At 53.8% G+C, this 11,975-nt stretch overlaps 5 protein-coding genes across 5 annotated transcripts; all 5 read left to right on the top strand.

Annotated features, from left to right (window-relative positions):
* Positions 1-202: 202 nt before the first annotated feature.
* Positions 203-667, top strand: DQ04_01331090 (hypothetical protein; the record flags this gene model as incomplete). The annotated part of the gene is made up of 1 exon (XM_009310577.1): positions 203-667. The coding sequence occupies one exon, from the start codon at positions 203-205 to the stop codon at positions 665-667; it is 465 nt and encodes a 154-aa protein (XP_009308852.1).
* Positions 668-962: 295 nt separating this feature from the next.
* Positions 963-2,195, top strand: DQ04_01331100 (putative WD-repeat containing protein; the record flags this gene model as incomplete). Its single annotated transcript, XM_009310578.1, has 1 exon — positions 963-2,195. The coding sequence occupies one exon, from the start codon at positions 963-965 to the stop codon at positions 2,193-2,195; it is 1,233 nt and encodes a 410-aa protein (XP_009308853.1).
* A 275-nt stretch (positions 2,196-2,470) lies between these two features.
* On the top strand, positions 2,471-3,670 carry DQ04_01331110 (PSP1 family protein; the record flags this gene model as incomplete). Its single annotated transcript, XM_009310579.1, has 1 exon — positions 2,471-3,670. One exon carries the CDS (start codon positions 2,471-2,473, stop codon positions 3,668-3,670), a length of 1,200 nt encoding a protein of 399 aa, XP_009308854.1.
* Positions 3,671-6,502: 2,832 nt separating this feature from the next.
* On the top strand, positions 6,503-8,581 carry DQ04_01331120 (hypothetical protein; the record flags this gene model as incomplete). Its single annotated transcript, XM_009310580.1, has 1 exon — positions 6,503-8,581. The coding sequence occupies one exon, from the start codon at positions 6,503-6,505 to the stop codon at positions 8,579-8,581; it is 2,079 nt and encodes a 692-aa protein (XP_009308855.1).
* Positions 8,582-9,189: 608 nt separating this feature from the next.
* Positions 9,190-11,538, top strand: DQ04_01331130 (ATP-dependent DEAD/H RNA helicase; the record flags this gene model as incomplete). Its single annotated transcript, XM_009310581.1, has 1 exon — positions 9,190-11,538. The coding sequence occupies one exon, from the start codon at positions 9,190-9,192 to the stop codon at positions 11,536-11,538; it is 2,349 nt and encodes a 782-aa protein (XP_009308856.1).
* Between the last annotated feature and the right edge of the window lie 437 nt (positions 11,539-11,975).

The raw sequence follows: 11,975 nt of genomic DNA on the forward strand, positions 1-11,975 counted from the left end.
GAAGCCTGCAGCAAAAAAGGCCCCGGTCCCTGACAGCTCCTCTGACGATGACGACGAGCCCGTGAGGAAACCCGTGGCAAAGGGCAAGGCGTCTCCTGCAACGAAGCCTGCTGCAAAAAAGGCCCCGGTCCCTGACAGCTCCTCTGACGATGACGACGAGCCCGTGAGGAAACCCGTGGCAAAGGGCAAGGCGTCTCCTGCAATGAAGCCTGCAGCAAAAAAGGCCCCGGCCCCTGAAAGTTCCTCTGATGACGACGACGACGACGAGCCCGTGAGGAAGGCCGTGGGAAAGCGGGCCCCGGAAGCTGATAGCAGTGATGTAGAGGAGCCGGGAAGAAAGAGCCTACGGGTTGAAAGCACACCAGCGGTGGGAGGGCCCAACGGAAGTGGGACAAAAGAAACCCGTGATGGCGGAAAAAACAATTGTAAAAATAACGGCACTCTAAAACGTTTTGAGCGCATTGATCCGACGAAAGTTTTTTTTCACAGTGAAGAGGTGAAGGACAACCGTCCGGGGGCAGAGCACATGATTCTGCGCCAGAATCAGGAGATGATGCGGGTTAAGGGAAAGAACTTTAACAAGCTGAAACAGAAAAATAAAGCAAAATTTTACGCGGCTGGTGTTGACACCAGCGTACGGGCGTTTCAATTTGATGAGAGCGACTAAAAAAGTAGTTGAGGTTTTTGGTGGCCGTGCTGGTGCAAAATTTTTGTATCTTCGTGTGTGTGTATGTGTGTGTGTTTGTGTGTAATGCGTGGCACAAGGAATACCGCATTGTGTTCCGCGGCACAATCGTTTAAAGAGAATGTTTCGCTTAAAGGGAGAGGCCTCCAGCGGAAGTCGCCTGCTGTAAGGTGGTGGGACTCAGTTTTTATTTGTTTATGCGCAACTCTCGCATTACTTGGTAATGAATTGTCTCTCCTTGCTTGCCAAAGGTTTGCCAAAAGGTCAAGGACGGATAATGCAGCAATCTGGTAAGACTACCTCTTGTGGTGAAAAGAGTAGTGGATCTCATAAAGAGCTTCCGTTAAATCTGCCACACGATGCACCACCTCTTCTCCAGTTAGACCCTGTCGCAGTCTTGGAAGGTCACACGGATCGTGTGTGGTGTGTGTCGTGGTGTCCAACGGCAAATGTCTTGGCGTCGTGCTCTGGCGATGGCACAGTGCGGTTGTGGAGCTGCTCACAGCATGCTTCGATGAATAATGGCGAGTCGCAGGGTCTCCTGTGGGAGTGTATTGGCACTCTGAAGGGTGAGCACAGTCGAACGATTCGGCATGTCTCCTGGAGTCCCACCGGCGAGTACATTGCCTGTGCTTCCTTTGACCGAACGGCAACGGTGTGGAAACGGCCCTCGGACGACCCAGGGTGCTTCGAGTTCGAGCTGGAGGCTGTCCTCGACGGGCATGAGAGTGAAGTGAAGTGTGTGATGTGGGTGACCGATAACACGTTAGCGACATGCTCACGTGACCGAACAGTGTGGGTGTGGGATCGCGTTGACGTCAATGAATTCGAATGTGCAGGTGTTCTTGCGGGACATGCGCAGGACGTAAAGGCATGTGCATGGATGCTCCCCTCCGGGGGAGGTGAGAAACCGATCCTGCTGTCATGCTCGTATGATAACACCGTGAAGATATGGGCAGAGTCACACCGACGAGACGATTGGTACTGCTTTCAGACGTTAGTACGTCACGAGGGAACCGTGTGGTCGATTGCTGTGCAACCCATCGAACAGTCAATCGACGCACTACGTGAGGATCGAGAGGACGAGAGGCCACGGGAGCAGCCTGACTACCAACCTTTGGTATGCTGCTGCTCGGACGATAAGAGCGTCTCATTTTGGTCCCGCAATGGGGAGGGTAAATTCCGCACGGTGGCTTCCGCCACAGGATTTGCGGAGCGTTCCGTCTACTCGGTGTGCTGGGCGCCTCTCAACAACAATGCGCTTGTGGCATGTGGCAGTGGCGACAACAAATTGACCCTTTTGGGCCTGCACCAATCACGGGGGTACGATGAGGTTCATGTTTCTGTTGTGGCAGAAGTGCCGTGCGCTCACGAATCCGATGTGAACAGCGTCGCGTTCTCCGCGCTCGCAAACGGAGACTTTAGTGACGAAAGTGAGGGCAAGGGCCTCCTGTTGGCCTCGGGCGGTGATGACAACAAGGTACGCATCTGGCGTGTGACAAAGGCGTAGAATGAGCATGGAGGCATTGGAAGCCGCTTGTTGTTTTGCAACATTTTTTTTTTTGCGGTTACTCCATTATTATTATGGTGCCTTCCGGTGGGGAACCAGAGCCATGTGTGTTCCTCTGCGTGTCTGAGGGGTGGGGGCGTTATTTTCTTCCTTTTTTTCGTTCTTTCTCTGCTTTGTTTTGGAATAGATCCACGAAGTGGTTTCGTCCCGGTCAAAAAACACACTCCAACTTTTTCACCAGTTTTACGTGCGCGCGCAACGAAGCAGCAGAAGGCATGTACATTGCTCCCCTTGCAGACTGCACCGCTGGTGCCATTCAGGAGGCAAACAAGGCCAATAACGGAGTGAACACTGACCTTAAGAAGGTGATCAGGAAGAAGCATGCTCACAATCCGTACTGCCGAGCCATCCTGACGCCCGTCACTACGTTGGATACGGTGAAGGAGAAGAAGCGGCATGAGCCCAATCCCAATGCGCCTGCGTTTGTCCCCTCCGAGCTTCCGTGGAATATGTATGCACCATACACCTACGATGAGTCCATGTACATGGATGAAGCAGCATATGAAAGCAGTGTCTACGCATCTGCGTACTATTACGCCCAGCGCATTGCTTCGGTTTACGCAGGTCCGACGTCGGCGTCGTATCAGATACCCATGGAGCCTACGGAAAGTGCCAACACGAGCAGTGTTGCTGACAAGGCGGTTAACCTAAGTGACAGCACTATCTCCTGCGGCAACACGGGTACTTCGGTGGTTTCCACACCAATTAAGCGGAGCAACAACCTCTACAAGATGTACGTTGATGGTCGCCCCAAGGTCGTACGTGGTGTCATATTTGCCGAAGTGAATGTGGAGCTGCGTTTGGGGAATGAAGTATTCATCGTAAACGATGTGCCGCAGATCTTTGGTGCCGTGGTGAAAGCTGAAGAGCTTGTAGATCGTTACGTTATTGTGGAGGGCGATCGTGGAGAAGACTTGGGACGTATTGTGTCTGTTGCGCGCAGCGAGTTGACTTCCTTGAAGAACACAGAGGATGAAAAGAAGGAAAAACATCCGCTGCACGTGCTTCGCGAGGCTCTCCCAGAAGAAGTTGAGGCCTTTCATCGCCTGGATCAGCTGGAAGAAGAGGCGCTTCGCTTCTGCAAGGCCGCTATTCACTCGCTGAACATGCGCACGCCGCTGCAGGTGCAGCGTGCAGTCTTCCAGTTCGACCGCAAGAAGCTGACCTTCACGTACTGCAGCGACTCCTACGTGGAGTTTAAATCCCTTCTGCGTGCGCTGAACCGCCAGTACCAGTGCCGGATCTGGATGCACCAGCTTAACTGGGAGGTGAACTGCAGGCAGCGGCGGCAAACGTCAGATGAGGACACCCACCGCAAGAACGGCAGGGAACACCGCAGGCGAGGCGGTGCGAAGAAGGACAGCAAGCGGAGTCAGGAAGTTGATGTCGACTCCTCGCTTCAGCCAGAGCAGTAGTGGACAAAAAAGGAAAGAATTCACGTTCGTTTAGTTTTTCTGTGTGTGTGTTGATGAGTAGCATACAATCCCCCTCTTATCTCCCCCCCCCCTTTTTTTCTACCCATGCATTTGTTGAGACCCGCAAAAGAATTCCTCCACGCCCCCCTACCACGGCACCAGCGACAATCACCATCCCGGTTCACTTTTTCCCTCGCTGTGCTTTGTACGCGTGTGTGATCGTGTGTTGGGAATTTTTCTTGCGCCTGCGTCCCCCGGCCACTGCGGTGGATACCCGAGTGGACAGCTTGGACGCAAAAACCATAGAGCCTGCTACTGAGCTTTTTTATATATATCTTTCCCCCCTCTCCTCTCACATTTTTCCCTTTCCTATTTCTTTTTGTGTTTTGCTCCCAATAATTCAAAAAAAAAACTTTTTTTGTGTTTCCTTCTTTCCTTGTTCGTGCGCGTCTTTCTTTCGGTTTTCCGTTTTGTTTATGGCGTTTTCCGCGTGTGTGCGTGCTGAGCCCCGAATGTTCTACAAACGTGCGGGGGCGAGCGGTGGTGCAGGGCAGTGGAGGGAGGGTTGGGTCAAGGAAAGCAAGCAGCCAAAAACAATGAGGGTGTCACTTGGGAAACATCAGTTCTAGCAGAAATGAGAAGTAAAGTGTAGACAGAAAACGAAATGCGCACGTTGCCCCATCGTTTTTTTAATTAATGGTGGTAATTTGCTTCATTCCGTTTTTGTCGTTTTTTTCTATCACGCTTTTGTTTCTGTGTGTTGTTGTTGTTCTAGTGTGTATGTTTGTTGTTTTGATTGTCTTACTTGTCTGGTTGTTTTCAGTATTTTTCTTTTGTTTTTATTCCGCCCCTCCCCGTATTTCTCTTCCGCTGTGCAGTGGCAGGGGCCACGCACGCGCGTGCATAGAACCGACACACCGCCGTCGCTGTTCGGGGTGCTGCGGTGAATTGTGCTGATACGCACAATTAATAAAATAAACAAAAAAACACAACAAAAAATATGAGGCGACAAAAAAATTACCCAAGCTCTTGTGAGAAGACGAAAGGTTGAATGTGCGGGGCCATGTCTTGTACAGAGGCAGGCACCGAAAAGCGAAATAAGAGCGGAGTGTGATTGAGTGACGCAAAAAAAAGGGATAAAAAGGCGGGTGGGGGTCAATGACAAGACGCATCACATCGTCCTTCGACAGCAGCGATAATGGCATTGTCTCCATTATCATTATTATTATCAGCAAGAGCAAGAATCTATTTACCCGCATATATATATATATATATATGTTCAGCGAGGGGAATCCAAGGGGCATATTCCACGCCTCAAGAAGAAGAAAAAAGTGTGGATTGAATGTGGTGTAATATGTGTTTTTATGTGGTTTGTAAATATGAGCAGCATCCAACCACACGTGCACGCAGAAGTGCCCTCTCCCCCTCTCTGCGAGCGGCACTCACCACACAAACGGGCCAAAACACTTGGTGGGGAAACAAGAAGTGGGAGAAGCCCCCAAAGCATGGCCTCTTTGTGGTCTGTGTGCAAACGAAAAAAAAAATGTTGATTTTAGGAGAAGGTGCGAGCGTGTATATACATATATTCCGCATAGACGAAATGATTATCTGTGTCGTCATCCGACGACGTGAAGCGTGTGTCCCAACCCCCCGCAAAGCAAAGGAGAAGACAACAGAAAGCGAAGGAGAGGAAGAGAGAGAATGAGCGAGAAATTGCAGCAGTTACGCCAATACAGGGGGGGAAGCAACGAGCGAAACAAAATCGGCGAAAATATCACGAAAAGGAAAAAAAAAGACAGTGAAGCAGAGACATTTGTGTCTGCTTCTCTCTACATATTGGCACCTCTCCTCCTGCGTGTCTGTGGGGGGCGACAGAGCAACAGCAACAACGACACAGGTTTGATGTGCTGGGTGGGCGGGCCTGAAACTACGCAAGAGGAGGGGAAAAACGGCAGTAAATACAGGAACGGGAGAAATCCCACTCGCCACCCACCCATCTTTCTTTCTGTCCTCTTTCTTACTTTTTCTTTCTGTGTATCCTTCTTGTGCGATTTGTGTGTTGTCTATTTCATCTGGGGAAATTCTTTTTTTTTTCTGTTTTCGTCATCACGAGCCCGCAGTCATCAGCAGGCCCTCTTCCTGCGGCGATGCACGGCGGATGCGCGGTCACACGGACCCACACGCAACCAAGTGCAGATGCAAACGCTTCATGGAGGGAGATCCTTATGGCTCTTCTTTCTTCTTTTTTTTTTGTTTTTCGTTCTTTTTGCTGTTGCTGCTGCTGCTGTTGTTGGCTTTGCGCCTACGTGTGTTTCTGTTTCTCCTCTGTTGTGGCGTGCACGCAATGTGTGTGCGCCGCGTTGTTGTCCGTCTTTTGTCCCTTCCGCGCCGGTGGACGTTCGGGAGAGAGCCCGCGGGCGGGAGGGAGAGAGAGAGAGAGAGAGAGACGAAAAAGAGGAATGAAGCCGACAACAGCACGGGGTAGGATAAAAAAAAAAAGCAAGCAACGGCGAATAATGTTCTGATGGGACGATGAAGAATCAAAGCGGAGGCCTTTTTGAAGGTCTGCAAGGCCTGGCGCTGGCGTGACGCGTGCCACAACTCTGTGTGTTTCTCCGTCACCGGTGGTGGCGCCGCGCCCATGTGCACGCGTTGTACACACACCGGCACACATTCTGGGGAGAGGGCGACGCGCTGTCTTGCAGTTTTTTTTTTTTGTTATTGTCTCTTCTTCCTCTTTTGTTTTTTTTACCGCCCAAGCTTTGAGTGCTTAGAGAAAAGGGAAAAGCGAGTGCATAGCGTGCCTGCTGTCGCTACGTGCTTTGGTGCCCGATGCCTGAAACGTACATTGTCCGCTTCAAGGTGCTGGCGCTGGAGTGCACCTCCATGCCTAACGGGCAGCAGTACACCATCACGTACCGTCGTGGCGAGACGTACCGCTCCACTCCGTGTTACATCGCGGAGGACGGCGTTGTGAACTTCAGCCCGATGCCGGAGGGTGCTGCGATTCTGCACTTCAAGAGCGGTGGGCCACGCTTCCTGCCCAAGTGGATCACGTTTCGCGTGGAGGAGTACACGCGCGGCCGCCCGCGCAAACCTGTCGGGGAAACGCAACTAGATTGCTCCGAGGTGCTCGGGCTGCGCAGCATCACCGCGTCGGCCACTCGGCGCGTGACTTTCGACATGTACGGTACGCCCGCGCAGATGGTGGTGGCGGTGCTGCTGTACCCTGAGGGCCACGCCGCGCTCTCCTTCGGCAACCTCCTCCAGTCTTCATCGGCGTCGTCTTCGCCGCCGGTGGGTACAGCAGGAAAGGCCAGGCAGCAGCAGCAGCAGCAGCAGAATCTGCGGGGAAACGGCGAGATAAAGCACATGGCACGTGGTGAGGCGATGACGCTGCTCATCTCTCTCGAGGCGATGCTTGAGCGCCGCCGTGCCGAAAGTGCGGCGGGGAAAAGTGACGAATCTCCCCTGCAGAGGCGCCTTGCAGAACTTGAGGAGCGGCGGCGTGCCCTTACCGGTGTGGAGGGCATGGCCACAACTGTGGTGACGCAGCGCGTGGAGGACGTGGTATCGGCGCAGTTCCTCGCGCTTTCCCGCATGTGTCGCGCGAACTACGTGGGAGAAGTCGCTGCTTACCTGCGTCAGGTGGCCGTTACCAGTGGGGTGCCCCTCACATATGATATTTCAGAGGATGCAATAGCGGACACAGAATCTGCGCGGGAGCGGCTGCAGCGCATTAATGCCCGTATAGATACGCTGATGCAACAGGTGCGTAAGCTGGAGGAGGAGCAGGAGGCCCTCGGACGTATGCAGGGTCGTGCCGACGTGACGAACGAATTATGCGCCATCTTGACCAAAGTTGAAACGCTGCAGTCGCAGATTCAATTGCTGATAAGGTCGCGCGTTTCGCTTGAGGATGTGGTGCGTGGGAAAGGCATTGGCAGCACCCCGATCGGCTGCGAGGTAAAGGAGATACGTGACCGCCTTCGCACCCTCACCTCGGAGGAGCAGGAGTTGCGGGAGAGGATACGTCGCATGACAGCCGTCGCTGCCAAGCACGTGCTAAAATGGGCGCGTGGCAAAAATCCCCCCATTGAGGATGTTCGCACCGACCTCTCAACTCTGTTTGCGCAGGCGCCGGCTATGCCGGCGACAGTTCAGAAAGAGGTCAATGCTGAGCAGCGACGCCAAATCATGGAGGCGTTGGCGAATGTAGCTGAAAAACCAACCACGCAGGCCCGCTCGGGCACCTCAAGCGACGCGGAGGGCGAGGCAAAGCCTCCACGGGAAGATTTGTTCGGCGCCACGGGACTTCCGTCAATGAACGACTTTGACGGCCAAGAGAGAAAGGCAAAAAGTGGTGAGACCAGCGCGAAGCCGGCAGAAAAGCACGCCGACCCATTCATGGCGGGTCTGAGAAGCGATATGTTTGAATCGAGCCCACAGCATGAGCAACGGAAAGGGGAAGACAAGCCGAAACTCCCCGTGTTTGACTTCGGTGCCACAGAAGACGGTGATGGCGAAGCGGCAGATACGAAAGGCTATGCAGTCGGTCTTTTCGCAAGCGGCACACAGGAGAACGCGCTCGCCTCGAGTGGCGCACCGGCTATTCAGGTGGTCTCCATCGATGACGATCCAATGTATGACTTCCGACCACCACCGGACGTTGCCAACACGAAGCCGATCACCTTTGAGATTGATGACTCGTCCTTCCATCAGGCAGTTGCCGAGTTTGGCGCTGTGAAGCCGCCAATGTACTCGTTTGGCTCGGAAAGTCAACCGGCTGACGGCGCGAAGGGCAGCGGCCCGGCAGCGCTGCCAACGTACAACTTCGGCTCTGATTCTGCAACGAAGAACTCGGGTAGCGGCAGTGCGGCAGGACTGCCGTTGTACAACTTCGGTAGCTGATGTGTTGAAGTGGAGGGGTGTAGAAGGGTGTAAGAAATCGAAGTGAAAAAGAGCAAGTGAGAGAAGTGGGCAAAGATATATATATATATATATATATATATATATACCAATATGGTCATATCCGGCAAACGGAAACGTAGTCATTCGCATACACGCATAAGGGACGAAAAAGTTTTGTGTGACTCGATCCCAGGCAAAATGAAGGGGCGCCGCTTTGGTTTGTTGCTGCACCACAGCGACATGGCCACGTCCGTTTGTTTTCCTGAGCATCTGTTTTGCGTTCTTGCTGTTTTGTTGTGTGTGTGTGTGTGTGTGTGTGTGTGTGTGTGGCCTTTTCCCGGTCCCTTTTCAGTCGTTCACACAGGCGCACGCAGACATATATCACACACGGCTGCATCTCCTCCATTGGGTTTGTTGTTGTTGTTGTAGGCTTGCCCCTTTCCACTCTATTGGTGTGCCATTCTCTGCAAACCCACTGAAGATAGGAACGCGCCCTTCGCCTTGGGCTGCTCGGACACACCCATTCTATTTTCTTCATTGTGTGGACCAGCACGAAAAAAAAAAGGTTTGGGCAGTGAGGGCGCAACAAGTCTGTCTCGGCTGCGAAGATGCGTAGGTGGGATGTTTGCCGTATTCTCAGAAACTGCGGCCGCGTTGCCGGCGCCGCATTTCTTGGGCATCATCTCGCGTATCGCCACCAGCTTCGCTCTCTGAAGATGGGTCCACCCCATACAGGCAATGACGCCTCATTGGCAGCGGAGACAAAGGCAAATGTTACTGCGGCTACAACAAGGGCAGGAATGATCCACAACCTCCCCTCTGTCAGTGGTGGCGGCGAGGAAGCGCATGGCACCGTATCCCCAGTGACCCGAAATGGCGCTGCGAGTGAGCAAGTTATGCAGCTCTATTCCAGCAACGATTTCCCCTTCAAACTATACGGTGAAGACACCCGTGCCTCTGTCAATGACGCTAACTGTGTATTCAGCAGCTCCACGACCCACAGCTATGACCCTGCAGCGTTTGTTGTGGAGGCGACGGCGCGTGATGGACATGACTCCAACAGCGACAGCGTTGGCACTAGTGGCGGTAACGACAACATGAACATCAACGGAAGTCTGGCAGACCCCCGGCAATTCTTTGAGGGAGACCCACGTCAGGAGCGGGCGACAGTGGCGAGCGTCGCTGCCGTCGCCATGGCGATGACCGCCGATGTGAAAAGGGCTGCTGAGCACGTCCCGTCCGCTGTATTCCAGCAACCCCCATCGCAGCAGCAGCTCAAGGTTGACCCGGGGCCCGCACCGCTGCGGTTTTTGAGGAAACAGAGTCCAACAGATAGTGGAAAAGAGGAAGACCAGCAGCGGGGAGCCACCAGCGCTGAGGAGGCTTCTCTCGTGGAGGAGAATGACGAGTTGACAGGCACAGGACACGACAAGTCCACCACGAATGGAACTGGCAGCAAGGGTCGTGTCTTTGTGCGGGATCACATGCGCAATGCCGTCGTCGTTGAGCGTCTTCTGTTATTTGCAGAGATCGCCGCGCGCCTGCCACCCTGGCTACGGAAGGGCCTTGAGGAGGCCGGGTACACAACACCAACTCTTGTGCAGTCCGTGGCCATTCCGCTCTTCATGGAAAAGCGCGATGTTGTTGGTATTGCGCCGACCGGAAGTGGCAAAACGGTAGCCTTTGCGTTGCCGGCCCTCGCCGCCCTCGCGACACGTCCAACTCTTAGCAATAGTGACGACGACGACACCAACAACAACAGGAGGAATGACGGCAACAGAAGCCCTACGAATGGTTCGGCGGAAGTGCTGGTAGGACCCGAGGTGCTGGTACTTTGCCCAACGCGGGAGCTAGTGCAGCAGACACGAGACGTTTTTTCCCAATTGTCTATGAATTCGGTGCGTGTGAAGGCGGCTTTTGGCGGCCAGGACCGTGAGAAACAGCTGCAGCACCTCCAGCGATGGGGTGGGTGTGACGTGCTCGTGTCAACGCCTGGGCGTCTGTGTGATTTTGTGGAGGCTGGGGCTGTGAGTCTCAAGCGCATCGACTTCCTCATTATGGATGAAGCGGACCGTATGCTGGAGCTGGGTTTTGCGCCGCAGCTGGAGTTTATCATGTCGAGCATTAAGAAGCACAAGAGACCACGTCAAACTACAATGTGGACCGCAACGTGGAACGCCACTGTTGGAAACTTGGCTGCACGTTTTATGTTACCGGAGCGCGTATTTCTCGAGGTGGATCGTGCACACCAGACCAACACGGATATCACGCAGCGGTTGTATGCCCTCAAGGATGCATCGCAGCGTATCGATGCCATTGTGAGGCTCTACAGCGATGGTGCTATCTCGAAACGGCAGCAGGTGCTTATGTTTGCCAACCGCAAGGAGTCTGCGACGCAGCTTGTGGAGAACCTTAAACGGGCGCTGCGGGCTCCGCCAGATTTGGTGCAGTGTCTGCACGGTGGCATGAAGCAGCGCAAGCGTGAGGCCATCCTGCAAGGCTTCAAGGAGGGCAGCATCCGCATTCTGTGTGCCACTGACGTCGCGGCACGAGGTCTCGACGTGCCGGCGCTCGACCACGTCATTAACTATGACATTCCCGCCGATACGGACGCGTACGTGCACCGTATTGGCCGCACCGGGCGTGCCGGTCGTCACGGCACGGCGCACACACTCATCGTCGCGGGTGATGGCAATGCGCCGCTGATTGCGCGCTACATAGCCGCGCAGACGGGCATCGCGCTGCCAGACGATGTGCTTGCGATCATCCGCGAGGTTGAGCTGCGCGGGGGGTCGGCGCCGGAGCGGTACAAATATAAGAGTCACGCGCAGATGGTGGGGCGGGATTGGCGCCTGCCCTCCAATCAGACGCCAACACTGGCGAAGGGCAGTCGATACGTGCGTGGGATCGGCCGCGTCGTGACGCTAAGGCGACCCACACCGCACAAGGAGGAATGATGCCTCGCGAGGTTTGGCCGTTATCCTTCCTGCACCAGGTTGTTTTGTATGTGTGTCTCACTCCCGTGCTTCTCGTCTGCTGTGGTCTGTTCAAATTTTTTTTTTTTAAAGGACCGAGACAGATATGTGAACTACGGGGCAGGCTCAATACGAACTGGTGTACGTGCAGTATCTTTGTGTCTTCTTTCTCTCTTGGTGCGTCGCGGTGTCTGTGTGTCTGTGTGCTGTTCTTTGTGTATGGTCGTGCGTGTGTGTGTGCGTCGATGTCAAATGCCCTTTCCTGTCTCACTCTCTTTGTGAAGAAGGCGAGGAGTCCCTGGCACTATTCTGATGCTTTGATGGCAAGCCGCGAGTGGTGTTGGTCTCCTGCGACTTCGCTTATTCTTGTTGTCATAGTTTTCTCCCTTCAATGGTAATCGTTTCTTTTTTTTTTTTTT

This window comes from Trypanosoma grayi, assembly GCF_000691245.1.
Source record: "Trypanosoma grayi strain ANR4 Tgr_133_V1, whole genome shotgun sequence".
Taxonomy (NCBI): domain Eukaryota; phylum Euglenozoa; class Kinetoplastea; order Trypanosomatida; family Trypanosomatidae; genus Trypanosoma; species Trypanosoma grayi.